The sequence below is a fragment of the Triticum aestivum genome, chromosome 7D, assembly GCF_018294505.1.
Source record: "Triticum aestivum cultivar Chinese Spring chromosome 7D, IWGSC CS RefSeq v2.1, whole genome shotgun sequence".
Lineage (NCBI taxonomy): Eukaryota > Viridiplantae > Streptophyta > Magnoliopsida > Poales > Poaceae > Triticum > Triticum aestivum.
Window position 1 is genome coordinate 630,127,942 of NC_057814.1, and position 15,502 is coordinate 630,143,443.

Genomic DNA, 15,502 nt, shown 5'->3' on the forward strand with positions numbered 1-15,502 from the left:
GTTGCAGCACCTGGGTCGCAAGCAGTTTTGGGGAGGGCAGGAGGCAGCAGGAGAGCAGCGGCGGAACCTAATGGCCCTCATGCGCTAATCACGGGACAGATCACAGACACATCGAGGTTGTTCGCAAACACACACACACTTCGGAGTTGACTTTCACTTTCTGTGAGTGAACTCTTATGTGGGTGAAGACTGAAGAGACGACAGTGTGGCGGCGCGGCGCGTTTGGGTGTCGCGATCTTGTTGAAGAGGACCAACATGGATTGAAATCCCAAGGTATCCCAAGGGAAGATAACCGCATCCAAAAATCACCTGATACGATTACGATCTACACTTTGATCAAGAGCTATATGGGAAACCTTCATGCCTTTGGTATGACAGTTCACCATGTGTTTGTGTTCCATGCGCGAGCGAAATATACGATTTGTCAGAGTAAAGAGACATCAACAGTCTGCTATGGAAATGGAACAAACAAAAGCTTTTGCTTTGCTTTAATCCGTTGATCGACTGGTATGTACACTTGAGGGTTTGGACAGGATCAGGATGATCCTCCAAAATAAGACTACACTAGGCTACATTAGCTAGGGATTGGATCAGCAGCAGGTCTGGGTCTGGATGTTGAGGAGGGCGACCCTGGTGTGCAGGATGCTGCGGAACACCTTGTCGCTGCCGCTCTCGATCTCGGCGGCGCACGCCTCGACCTCCTCCAGCCGCTCCAGGGCGGCCACCTCCTTGTCCTCGTCGGAGGAGGCCTTGGCCCGCATGACGAGGGCCCTGAGCGAGGACGCCGCGGTGGTCTTCTTGGAGGTGGCGGCCGAGGACACGGCCTCGACGGCCGAGAACACGGCGGCGGACGCGCACGCCGCGGTGGCCACGGCCTCGGCGAGCACCACGGACACCTCGACCTCCGCGGCGCTGGTGGACGCGGAGGGCGTGGGGAACTTGGCCGCCACGCGCACGGAGGCGGCGAGGCGGGCCAGGTCCTTCTCGGCGCGGCGCAGGGACCGGACCGCGGAGGCCAGCCTGTTGTCGTCGCGGCGACGGAGCGCGGCCTGCGCCTCGGCGGAGTGGGCGCGGAGCTCGAGGAGCAACTCCTGGAAGGCGCCGTGGGCGTCGGCGAGGTTCAGGAAGCTGTCGAGGAGGCAGTCGGCGGTGTTGGACCCGCTTTCTAACGCGGCGCGGGCCTCGGGGAGGAGCAGGAGCTCGGCGAGCGCGGCGTGGAGCGCGTCGAGGCGGGCGAGGCCCGTGGAGGGCGCGCTGGGGGCGGCGATCCAGGCGCGGACGGCGGAGATGTGGGTAGCGAGGTGGGAGAGGAGCGGGTGGGAGTGGCAGGGGAGCGACACGGAGCGGACGTGGTAGGCCGCGGCGCGGGCCCTGGAGACGCGCGCCGGGCTGAGCGGGAAGGAGATGGAGCGGCCGAAGCTGGGCGCCATTGCTGCTGCCGGAGGGAGCCTAGACGGTTGACTTGCTGCTGCTGCTGCTTGCGCTTGCTTTGCTGTGATGAATGATGAGAGGGATGGGGTGGAGAGGAGTATATAAAGCGGGAGAGCGGCGCCGGCCATGGGGCGACACGGTGGGTGGGGACTGGGGAGAGCGCGTGCGCCGATGGCATCGCGGCGCGTCCGTGGCTCTGTGCATGTGCACGTCTGGGCGGTTGGTGGTGCCGGGGGACAGGATCCGCGGGGGGCGCGCGGGGACGCGTGGACCTGTAGGTGCTGCCTGCTGGAGCTCGATCCACGTACTAGCTACCTGCAGCGCGTGCTCCAGTGCCGCGGCTCACCTCACCTCACATGCGGCGGGGACGCGCTGTGGTGACCGTGGCGCGCCACGACTCCCCGGGGCGCCGAGGGGTAGGTGTGGCCGTGCCGCTGGCCATACGCGTGGATGCTTTGCCCGGCCGATCCGCGGGTGGAAGCGCCGCCGGCGTTGCGGTGTCCCGATCGATGGATCTCGCCTGGAGCGCGTGGTCGGTTCCGCTTGGTCGCCATGTGACCCGGTTCCCTTTCCTCGTGCACGACGGGCTGCCGTTGCCGTCCCGGTGGCACGCACCCGTGCGATGGAGCCAAAGGGTGTGCTGCCGTAGTGGCCACCCCACGAGCGGCGCCGGCCTGTCCCCCTCCCTGCCTGCCTCGGTGTCCCCCGTCCTGTTCACGCCGCCGGCCCCGAGCCGATGTGTACACGCCATGCATTGTCAATCTCACCACCCGTACGATCCAACGACGGCTTAGATCACTCCAGCACTGTACTAAGCATATTCCTTTTGTGCTTGTACGTCTTCGATCGCTTCACAAAGGAAGGGAAGGAAAGGAGCCGTGCATCACCGACAGCACGATGAACGAAGCCTGGCTCTGTGCACACCTGAATACAGTGACAATCGAATTATTTTTTCATAGGCACTAGAGTGACAAGCGTACATATAATTTACTAATAACACTCCATTACGAGCTCCCTTAACCGAGCAAATAACGACGAAAGTGTCAGACCGATGGGCATATACTAGTAGAAAATGCATGCCTACATCGATCGGCAGGGGCGCCGGACCACCGATCTGATCTCGTCGTGATCTGGCGCACGCATAGTGTGATAGGAAAATCACCGCCTGCACGCGTCTTCACGATCCTACCGATACGATACTCTTGTCTCCCATTTCTTTTCTAGACGAGAGACACCGAGTGCCTGGCTTATTACCTATGCATGGCATCACACACCAATCAACCAAGCCGGCAGGGAGCTCGGATCTCGAGGAGAAAGATTCTTACGTGTGCACGGTGAGGGCAAGAGCGGGTAAATTAGCGCTCCTACCTGCAGCACAGTTAATCATGTCCACACACTGAGCTTAAGATCACAGTGGAGCCAGCTAGCACTATTTTGTAACCATGCACCACCATGGCATGCATCGGTCGTCTCGACCAATGTCTCATACGACGTCATGCATGCCGCCATAAGTGCAGGCACATGCATGATCACGGTACAGGAAATGCACCACTACGTGATGAAATTAAACTATAGCTTCCCTCAAGAGAAAAATGAAACTATAGCTCGGTACATATTTGAATTGTGGGCGTGTATGTTTACACGATCGGCGAGGGAACGCATGCAAGGTAGCAAATCAAGCTCCACCTGACGCGAGCGACCGTGTGGTCGACCGGCGTTGCCACGGTGCACTACAGGAACATGTATGCACCCATGTCTGCCCTTTGCAGCGGCCAGTATTACCGGCGCGCGAGCAAGCAACTGTCCGGTGGTCGGCTCGGGTCGACGGCCGATCGGGCATCATGGCTATTATGTTAACACATGTTTTTTTTTAGAAAAGGAGGATGACCCCGGCCTTTGCATCTGGGAGATGCATGCGGCCAATTATGTTAACACATGTAGTAGATGAGAATCAATCACGAGGGCCGACCGGTCACCGGCCATGGCACGAGGCATGGAGACATGGCATGCCATGCCCGCCGACCCCGGCCGGCGTCGGCAGTGGCATGTACGCGCCCTTACGTTAACCCTTGCACCTGCACCTGCGCGACAGTTAGGTTCCTTCGCGCTTTGGTCGCCAGCACGCACGTCACCGAGTTGATCGATCCACGCATGGATCTCGATCCAACAGCGATGGCAAATTGGCAATCATGGCATGCCCGCATGGGCGTGTACGCGCGCTGTCGTCGTCGCTTCCGGGCACGAACGGCCAGCGCCCGACACGATCCACGGCGGCCGGCCGCGCTGTGGACCACGGCGCCGGCCGGCGCAGACAGCTAGCCGGCATGTCGCTTTTTGTACGGACCTGTACGTACCTCGAGCTGTACGTACGCATCTCCCGTCGTGTCCCGCCGCGCACTCGCCGCTCGATACTCTTTTGTCCTATAAGCAAAACTATTTCTGTGCTAGTATACCTTTTCTTTTCGAGTGATTTATGTGCTATAGCTGACCCACAATTTCTCTCTCCTAGACGTTCGTGGACCGGAGACAAGTCTGCGGACATGGATGCAGAAGCCGGTTATCCAACGCTACCCGCATAAATTTCAAGCCCAGGTTTCAACTAAGTGGATGAAATTAATGCAAATAAGTTGATTTTCATATAAACTAGACGAAATTCATTACATTTTGAACGATTTTTAACTAAACCCTACTCTAAACCTAATCTAAGTGATCATTGGCGTCCGTTTCCCATGTCCGGCCGTGAGCCCCGCAAAGTGAAACTCCGGTTGTTGCCTTCGCCTTCTCTAGTTCCACCTCAGCGGTCTCTAGCTCTGTCTCCGCCTCCGAAGCGGCTAATCGGCCGATGATGTTGAGCCTGCCAAGCTTGGCTTCAGCGAGAGGGAAAGAGCGATGGCCTTCTTGGGACCCGAGCAGCGCCGACCAACCATGCATTACTCTTCCTTACTGCCGACGGCGCTCGCGGACGTGCCGACTTCGTTGTTGTGGCGGCGTGGCGCGGCCTTGACGGATCCGGCGATGTCCTCCTCGTTGTTGCTCTTGCCGAAGACCTCATCCGCTACCTCGTCCATCTCCTTGTAGGCGGCATGTATTCCGCCTGATAGAGGTGGTACCGCAAGCAGTCGCGGCGGATGTCGCAGGCGGAGAGGTAGGAGTTGAGCAGCGCCACCTGCTCCACCATGTTCACGTCTGGCGCGATGGTTGTGCCAGCGGTGAGTTGCTCCTCCGTGCGCTGGTGCTCGTCAAGGAGACGGAGGTTGTAGGTCTAGTCGGCCTACGCTTGCCGGAACTTGGCCTCCCGCTCCTCCCGCACCATGTCCAGGTAGTGGGCATGAGCCTCGTGGATGGTGATGCCGGCATGCACCAGTGAGGAGGATGGTGCCGACTCGTCTTGGGCCACGCCGTCCATTGGGACGTCGTCGGCCTCCGTCTGCTTGCTGGCCTGCCTGCCGATAGCAATGGCGGCCATCTCCTTCTTTTGTTCGAACGACAGGCTGCCCCAGAGGGCTTTGGAGCGTGAGAAGGCCATGATGGACGTGGTGCGGAGAGGAGAAAGGGAGCAGATGAGAATGACTGTGGCTATGGCCGGGCCTGGAGTTTATATAGTGGGCGGATGGCAATGGTGGGCAGCAGATGGACGGACGGGTGCCTTCGGAGTAGGTTCCTCGGCAACCACATATCATTACACTAGTAGAAAAAGGGCCATTTGTTCCGGTTCTTAAGGGCCTTTTGTCCCGGTTTTTGAACCGGGACTAAAGTGTCGTTACTAATGCCCTGGGCCTTTAGTCCCGGTTCTTACATGGACCGGGACAGATGGGCCTCCACGTGGCCCGTGCGGCGAGCCCAGCCAGGAGGCCCTTTGGTCCCGGTTGGTGGCACCAACCGGGACCAAAAGGCATCCACGCGTCAGCAGCTGGCAGGAGCAGAGGTTTTTGTTTTTTTGAAAGGGGGTGGTTTTGGGGTTTTGGGGGATAATTTAGGTTGTTAGCTAGCTAATAGAGAGAAGTGTTCTCTCTTATCTTCGTGCTTGGTTTACCAACGCTACTGCTATGCCTAAACATGGCTTAGATTGAAGTGAAGGCAACATGTGGTGTATGTCGAAAGTAATACTAATCCTAACTTGATCAAGTTTGAATTGTACTACTTTCGACATGCACCACATGCATGTTGTCTTCACTTCAATCCAATCCATCTTTATTTCACCCACTGATATATAATAACTCTTCATGCCCGCGTCGTGCATCATCGTAATAACAAGTCCTACTAATCATCATCATACAACTTCTACTCGATCGTTATTAATAACAAGTCATACGCTCATCATCCTCATAGGCATCGAACCAACCCTACTTAATTGTTCTAGGCACATGATCATCAGTATTAGTGATGACCTAATTAAATACCCTCTTTAAGGTAAAATAGCATAAAACAATATAGACCCTGACTCTTCATAATGGAGAAGGGAGATCATCCTATCTCCAATTCTTGCGCTTCGCTTCCTTTTGCTTCCAAGAACCTCCTTACGACTGTCCATACATTTTTTTCATTCTTTGATTGTCATGCCTCCACTTCTTTTAGAAATCCGGTATGGACAGTTGAGATTCGTAGGATGACCTGGCAGTATGTTCAAAACATCAATGCGACCACCATGCTGATACATCAGATGAGGCACACAATCATTCGGGATTATCAGTTGAAAAACATAGTAATAACTTCGTAGTTAGCAATGATGTACTAGTTTGAGAAGTATGCAAAAGATGCAAGGATGTCGTAATAGTAAAAAATCTTACCAGGGTATCTCCATGGAAGTTACTGTTGTTCAACACGTGCACTAGTGGCACGTATTGACCATAATGTTGAGGAGTTTGATTGTAGATATTGTAATTCTCAATATCAGTACAAATGCGATTAGATGATTTTTCTCCTGATAAGTTAATTCGCAGTCATCGTAGTGGGTTTTATCTACCATCTTCCGCACATTCTTTGAAGAATGAAAATAAGCTGTCAATGGAAATAAGCTGTCAACATTTTGTAATAAACAATATAAATTAGTTAATAACTATGTTTGAAAAACTCACATAGCGGTAGAATTGGAGGCGTATCAACCAGGACCCAAATGTCCAAATTGTTTTGCTCGATTTCAGGATCACCAAGATCCATGGTGACAAGCATATCCTCATGAAAACCATACATCTTGCAAAGTGCTTCCCAATTTTTGCAACCAAAATGGGTTACGCTCTCAGAATTGTATAGTTTTACTTCGAAATCCATATCATGATGGGTCCTTAGGTGAATTTTCTTTGTTTCCATACTTTCATGGTCCTCAAACCCCATCCTCTCCAAGACATAGCGTCTTGCATAGCATGGGATAAGCTAGTCGAATTGTAAAAGATGATAAGTACACGTTGAAATATATAGTTGAAGTCGTGCTTAATTACGAAAAAAAACACTTGTCGTCGTTGCGTACCGTTTCAATATCGAAGGTCTCCTCGAGCTTAATGCTGAAGCATCGATCTTCGTCCAGCTCAATGAACCTGTCGCACTGACCTCAGTCGTCGTGGCACCAGTCGCACTCCCCAAGGAGACTTTCGTCGTCCGAGTACGCCATTTCCTATGTTCATAATTCAAATATTAAACGTCTACAATTAAATATATGTACTAAAAAACCTAAGTTAGATCATTATTATTCATCACGGGTTGACTATCGGTCTGTCGAGTCTTTTCTTGAAAACTCTCAGCTCACGTGGTGTATACATTCGACCGTTGGTGATGGTCGCTCCTCCTTTCATCCCCGAGTGCATTACACCAAAATGTCTAGCACACGGGAATGACGGAGAAGCGACCCCCACGACAACAGTCGGGATTCTTCGTCCTCTCATATATATATGATGGAACTCTCCCTCACTGATTCCTCTCTGACATTTGCGACCGTCGGTGATGGTAGCTCCTCCTTTCGTTCCCGAGTGCATTACACCAAATTGTCTAGCACACGGGAACGAAGGAGAAGCTACCCCCACGACAACAGTCGGGATTCTTCATCCTCTCGTATATGGTGGAGACTCAACAGACTTAAAGTCAACCCAAAATATCGTTTAATTATCTTTCTAAAACCAGTTCGTGGCTGGTCTCACCTCGAGGTCGGAGGGGGTGGGTGACGGGGACGACGGCGGGGATGATGGAGGGGGCCGAGGCTCCTAGATTTCTGCGAAAACAAAAACCCTATAAGCTATCAACTAATCATATGCATACGCCTTGCATAGTGCCCTCCAATTTTACTATTCAAAGTAGGAGTAGTTTTCCAATTTGAGCATTCAATAAGCAAAATCAAATCACAAAATAAAATAGTATTCAAATTAGGATGCATTCAATTATAAGCAAAACTACATCATCTCCATGCGTCCGTACATCGTCGAATATTATCACTAATACACCTCGAATACTATCATACATATAGCATCGCTAGTACAGCTAGAACCGTAGCGCCCGATGGGTATCGGCGGGGGCGGTGGACACCCAAAGAGAAGGAACCATCACAGGATCATAGCTCCAGTGAGATCCCTGAAGAACCTGCCAGGTATTGTCGAACCTGCCCTCCAACGCAACTATGTAGCGACGGACGTGCTCGTCCTCCTCGCTAACACGGTGACGTACCACCTCCGCGGTGTCCGGAAGCCTCGGCACCGTCACTGGCCCACGCGACCGCCACCAAACAAGGATCAGGTCAACGACGGGCTGGCTCCTCACCAACCTACGCCCCCCGGAAGGTAGCACCTCCCAAAACCAGCCCGACGGAGCCCAGTCCCGGACATGGCCCCTCTGATCAAGCCGGCCTCCTCCGCCGAGTCGACGACGAGGATGCGGGATTGGCATCGCCGACGTCGATGCAGGAATAATTGCTTTAACGAAAAAAATAAACTAGTTCTATTAATTTTCTTGCTAAAAATAAACTACTTCTATAGTAAAATAAACTAGTTTTATTAAATCAACTAGTTCAACTACTAAGCACACTTACTATAAATAGAATAAAGTAGTACTTACTAAAAATAAACTAGTTTAACTAGTTCTACTATTTTTCTAACTAATTCTATTAAACACTTTCTCTTCTTATTCTATGAACAAAATTACAACAGAAAAAAATCATAAAAATTCTATGAACAAAATTACAACAGAAAAAAATCATAAAAATTCTATGAAAAAAATTGACATATTCTTTGCATATATACATATATATATATATATATATATATATATATATATATATATATATATATGAACACACAAACATTTGCATATTCAACAATAATATCACAAAAAAATCTATGAACAGAAAAAATCTAACTTTCGCATATTACAACAACTCAATTAACTACACATCTAAATTAGGAAAATTTCATATATATGAGCTCACTAAGGGGGCGATGATCGACGAGGAGGTAGGGCATGGGGGCGACTGTGAGGGGCGCGGCGACGGCGACGGTGGGGGGTGCGGCGGGCGGGCGACGAGGAGGCAGGGGGCGGCGACGGCGACGGGCGACGAGGAGGCAGGGGTTCTTTCACATACCACAACCCCTTCAAGAAGGGAAACGGCGACCACGCGCCATTGTCACTATGCTTTCGACATGAACCACACAATCATGATAGGGTTGTCAAAGAGAACACATGAAGGGAAGGGGAAAACAGGGGCGAGAGGACCGGCGGCGGTCAGGGGATTGGATGGTGGTTGTCGTTGTAATTTTTTGGAGCGACATAACAAATGGAAGCCTCTGGAGGCGGTGGCTTGAAATCTCCTTCCCCACTTAAATTAGTACTCACCTATCTTCCCATGCAAACAAGATTTTCTCCAAAGTCAAATTTTATCAACTTTGAGTAGGTTTATAGAAAATTTATCAATATTTTCTATTTTCTGTGGGGGTATTATCAATATTTTCTAAAACATTGAATCAATACCAGTCGGTATTGTAGACATATATTTTCTTTAAAATTTGCAAAGTTTAACTTTCAAAAAAGCCAATAAGTACTAAAATATTTCAGAAAATCAATACTCTAATACTCTATGAGCTCATTAGCCACACAAATATAAGGAAAAATATTCGACGGCTAGAAAATGTCTGCGTCGGCAGTGGTTCGACGTCCAGGCCAGGAACCGCATATCTGGGGCACCATATGTTACAAACTCACACAGCATGTACATGTGCACGCGTCTTCACGATCCTACCGATACTCTTGTCCCCCATTTGTTTTGTTTTTGTTGTCAGTCGAGTTCGTCGGCTAGTTAGCTAGTGGTAACTACTCAATCCTGACTACTCTACTTGCTACCCTCCTGCACAGCTAATCGTGTCGACCACAATGGCTAGTTAGCTAGTCGGTAACTACTCAAATCTCGAGGAGTGCTCTACCTACTACCCTGCTGCACAGCTCATCGTGTCGACCAGAATGGAGCAACCGTTGCATTTTGCACAGTGCATCGTCATGTCCTCATGCAACCGGTCGCCCACATGATTTTTTTTGTCGCTCACACGATCACTAACTAGCATGCAAAATTAAGCGCGGTGAGGCACGGGAATATGTTTTCTTGAGCAATTTTTGGTGAGCAAAAGCACGGAAATATGTATAATGTACCCATACGTTTCTCTGGATCTTGTAGCCGCTGCTCATTGCAACGGCCGATATGCGCGCGCGCGGTTGTCCGGCGGTCGGCTCTGATCGACGCCGACCATCACCGATGATGGATAGAACCAGTTGAGAACTTGAGTTGGATTTTTTGTTGCTCCATCGGGAAACAATCACAATTCCCGGCCGCCCGACCAGCCACCGTCCATGGCTACCATCTAGCCGGACACGAAGACGTACATGCCGTGCATGCCCGCCGACCCGGCCGGCGTCGTCAACGGCTTTTACATACATACGTTACCCTCTGCACCTGCACGATAGATGGGGTGGGTGGTTCCTTTGCCCTTGGGCTAGAAGCACCAGCTCGTGCCTGATGGATCGTGGATCTCGATCGACAGGGGTGCATGGCGTCCCGTGCGTGCGCTAGGTGCCGCTGCGTGCATGCCAGGGCCAAATATATAAGCCCTGCATATGCCGCGGTGTCGTCGCTACCGGCCGGACGCGTCGCGTGCGCGGGCAGCGCCCGGCATGATCCGCCGCGGGTGGCAGGGCGCGCGGGGAGACAGACAGGCCCAGTGCGCGCGAGGGTCGCCGGCACGCATGCATACGTCTTTTGCCATGTACGGAGCGCCTGATTGCTGTCTTTTGTCCTCTAGCTTGTTCGACGGCCGGCGGTGGCGACGGAGCCTGACGGGACGATGCTCCCACAAAAATATTTTTTTAGAGAAAAGGCGCCGGCCGAGCCCGAGAAGAGCTCGAACCTAGCCCGACTTTGAATTAACAAAGCCATCAACCGGCCAGGATTACAAAGGCACCATGATACAGATGAAATGCAAAGAAAAGCAGAAAGAAAGATACAAGGCACTAGGTGGAACACCACAATGGCAACAGTAGAAACACTGATGCCGACGCCCAACACTATGCCTACACCAACTAGCCAACTAAGAACACGGAAGGAGGGCCACATTGAGCAAGCATCGAGCGCCGGCTGCATCCATAGGCCAAACATGGGCTACACTTGAGCTGTCTCCACCGTCGCAAAGGGCCACTACCCTTTCACCCAGGCTCGATGAGTGCCGCACCGGCGAACAGCAGAATGACTATCACAAAGCCCAACTCAAGGTGTCCAGCTGCCGTAGGAGAAGCAGACGGAGCTGACCAGCGGACCACAAAGGACCAACCAGACGAGCACCAAGCCGGCAGTGGCAGCACGGAGCACGGGGCGCGAGCAGTCGAACGAAGGCGCACACCGATGGAGAAGACCGAAGAAGGCATCACTATGCACCGGGCGAAGCCGAGCAGGAAGTCGCAGGAAGACCAGGCCGTCATGCTTCGGAGCCAAGCCACCAGCCGCTCCACCCCCAAGAGCACATCCCGGTCGCCGCCTTCAAGAAGGATCACGGCACCAAGGTGTCGTCGACGCCCAGATCAGGGGAGTGCCGACTTTCGCCGGAGCTCAGGGGGCAGGCGAATGGGAGAGGAGCCACCCCAAAGCCTCCAAGAAGGGGATCGGCGCCAAAGGCGTCGACTTTGGGGGTGACCGCCGCGCCGGCCAGGGGTTTCCCCCGGATCCTCGCCCAAATGCCAGATCCGGCTAGCAATCACCAAGAAACGCCGACCGCAGCCGCCGGGGACCAACACAGGCACGGATCAGAGCAAACCGGGCGGCGCCGAAGCTTCTCCAAGGTGGACCGGCGGCCAGCGAGGCGCCATCGCAGCACCGACGTCCACGACCACCACCTGCCCACGCAGCCTTGGAGGCCGCCCACCAGCACCCGCCGGCGCCGCCCGCCACCCAGGCCACGCCGCACGCCACCGGCCGGGGCCGCCGCCCCGGGAGCCGCAGCCCTCCACCCATGGAGGAGGCGCCAGATCCCCCGCCGCCACCTTCATCGGGGCCGCGCGCGAGCGCTGCGAGCCCCTCTGGCAGCGGCGGAGGGAAGGGAGAGAGGGGAGGCAGCGCGAGCGGCGGCGCTAGGGTTGCCCCCGAGTCGCCTCAGAGGAGACGACGCGGGGGGGGGGGGGGGGCTCCCACGAAAATATAATCCGGCCGGGGCGTGGTCATCGGTTGATCGCACACTTATACAAGGCTGGTCACAACAGGGCCTGTATTACCTGACTCTCTCTATCAGTTTGGACTTTTAAATGAGTAACACCCATCATTTAAAGAGACTTCATATACTCCATCCCTTTCAAAAAGGAGCACTTCATCACATAGCAAAGAGTTCAACAAAGCGGATTTTCAGGACACGTGGGCATTGGAGCACGTTTTTTTTTTGTGGGTGGCATTGGAGCACGTTGTGTTTAACAGTTTAAAAAAAGTTGTTTTGTTTCCACAAATACATATGTATGCGCTCTAAGTACCTGTTAATTTTTTCAATAATATGTTATGTTATACACTACACACAAAATACAAAATTCTTGCCCAAACTCAACAAGAGAACAAGCTCATTTTTTGCATGTAATTGTTTTTTTTGTATATCTCGCATACCAACACATATATTGATGAAATTTTGCACAACTATAGTACACTTCTATATATGTATGTATGCAATATTTCAGGATTTTTTGAGCCATAAAACTAAAAAAATTGAACTTAAAAAGGAGTTCAGAGGGTTGTTTATATGGACTGGCTCATAGAACCATCGGTCGTACCCCCCCCCCCCCACACACACACAGAAAAAACCATTGATCATAAATGCTCATGCAAGCACTCTCTCGAAATCCGCACTGTAACGCAAAAAAGGTTAAAAGTTAAGATGTTCTGTGTGCAAAAGATGGAGTATTGAATATCATATTATAACTACTACCTCCAATTCATTTCTTTTTTTACTTCACATACTAGGTTTGTTTTAAGTCAAAAAATTTGAACTTTAATCACATTTATAGAAGAGAACATCAATATCATTAGATTCACCGAGGCCTATATTGTCATATTGTATTTATTTAAAATTGTGGATGTTGATATTTTTTAATATAAATTTGTTCAAACCTTAGAAAGTTTGATTCAAGACAAACCTAATATGCCAACTAAAAAGAAAAATAGATGGAGTAGAGAGCTTGTGCTTGTAATCTTCTATTGAGATATTTAATGATATTAGACTTAGTAAAGACTAGCAAAAGCAAATGAGGGGATTGGGAAAAAAATTACTTACTAACACTTCATACACTTTACTCTTGATATTCTCTATGTAGTTACACCTATACTCGAGAATTTTCATATGCTTTCCTAGATTCATACACTCTTAGACACACTAGCAAGTTATCTGGATATTCCGAGATCTTGTGGATATGGACACAAAAAGCATCATAATGCAATTGGCACAAATGTATACCGTGAGTTATGTTGTACTTTATTTTGTTAGAATTAGGGTGAAATGCATTGTAATGAAATATTTGCATAACAGCTAAAAAAAGACTTATATACGAAAAATTACAATTTCAGCTTAGCACAAAGCATTAGTAATGAAAAATATAATTTATATGTATGTTTATATACAAGAGCGCGACTACATAGTTAATTCTACTAGTTATACATGACAATTAATAATTACGATTCTATATCAAAACACGTGTGTTAATGATAAACATCAATGTTTAGTGGTAGGGTAATTAATAAATAAAAAGTTCAATATAAATAAGAGTGATGTGCCCTACGTCACTACTAGGGAAAACCCTAGTAGTAGCACGGGGTTATGGGCTATCAGTAGCGCACTACTGTTAGGGCGCTACAGCTAATATTTAGTAGTAGCGCGGGTGCAAACCAACGCTACTGCTACTGGTGTTAGCTGTAGCACGTGTATGGACTCGCGCTACTATTAAATAGCAGTAGCGCCTGTTGTGGCCCCATGCTACTAGTATTCGTGTGTATTTCATTTCCTTGCTTTTATACTATATTTATACATCATTATACAAGTTTATACAGTAGCAATGAAGGGGTTGTGTAAGAAACACAGATTGGATTAAATTGGATGGATCCATGTGAGCAAGTTGAATTAGTACGACGATATGATGTTGGGACGGGGCCGTCCCAACATCATATCATCCATCCATCAGTCATAAACACAGCTAATTTACAGCTCCAACGCACCTGCGAGTGTGAATAAACCGGCTGGAGTATTATTATCTCAATCTGGACCGCTCTTGTACTTGAGGTAGTTACACAAAACCATACCGAAAATAAGCCAACCGAACCAATTTTATGGTTTTATGGTTTCTGGTTTTGGTATGGTATGAACTTTTCATACCGTTTTGAACTTTGGTTTTTATGGTATATACCGAAAAACTGAATGGTTAACCAAATAAACCGAAGTAAAAATGAATTTATATTTCTTGAGGCAAACAACCATACAAGTTATCATTTTTCTCTTGTACATGAGTCAAATTCACTACCAAGCACGTACATTTTTCTTGTAACATAGTTATTTTTCTCTTTAAAAAATGTAAGCACGTCCATTATCAAGGGATGAATCAATTCATGCATATATACTTATATATATATAGTTATATAGTATTTGTGTAAAATAGTATGTGTTTTGAGTCATAAATTTGTAATTGTTACGATGTCATTTGCAAATTCGCGTCAACTTTGGTTATTATGGTATATACCGAAACCATACCAAAATAATTTGGTATATACCGAAACCGAACCGTATTTTAATTTCATACCATATTTACCGAAGTATTAATACTATACAAACCAAAAAACCGTATAAACCGAACCATGTAAACCGAATAAACCGAACCATGTAAACCGAATAAACCGAACGCATAGAGTGAACATATGGAGCTAGCTAGGGTGACAACGTAGTGTATCACATTTCGGACAAGTCACGCAAAAGCATCAATTTTGTGCCTTGCCAATAACAGAATGTACTGATAGTTGAATAACCTCGCGATTCGCGAAAACAGCCTAACTGGCAGCTTGGTTCCACACTGAGGTGGTGAAGACCTCCTACGGTCTTCAAACGATGCTTTTCCAACGATTGGCCCAATATATACTAGATCGAACGATGCCAAATTAGCTGGTCTAGCCCAGCTTATAGCTAGCTAGCAGTGGATGGATGTTCGGTCCAACCTCCAACGGATGCCAAATTAAGCAAATATCGTTCGATGGCATGCTTAATTGGCTCGTTCTTTCAGTTGCCTATAACTCCCCGTACGTGCGCTGCGCTATGCATCAACACATTATCATTGGTGGGTAGCTGATTGAGCTTGGGTTTGGACCTTGGGAACAACTTGACCCGCACGAGTGGCTGGTTTGCTGGCTGGCCGGAATCTCTCTCGTGTGGATAAACAGCTAAACAAACGAGACCCCATTGATTTGATTAGAGACTGGTCGGTCGGCCCCGTTTAAAACGCCAGCTGCTAATTGAGCTTGGATACAGACTAGTCCCTACTCTCAATTGTCAACTCTCTCGCCATGCAAATCGTGAGGTTTAGTACTAAATCGATCTCATCATCG

The 15,502-nt window shown here is 49.6% G+C and overlaps 1 protein-coding gene across 1 annotated transcript; it reads right to left on the reverse strand.

The window, feature by feature from the left end:
* Positions 1-460: 460 nt before the first annotated feature.
* LOC123166743 (uncharacterized) lies at positions 461-1,497 on the reverse strand. Its single transcript, XM_044584543.1, has one exon. It carries the CDS (start codon positions 1,428-1,430, stop codon positions 591-593), a length of 840 nt encoding a protein of 279 aa, XP_044440478.1. The 5' UTR covers positions 1,431-1,497; the 3' UTR covers positions 461-590.
* Positions 1,498-15,502: the final 14,005 nt, after the last annotated feature.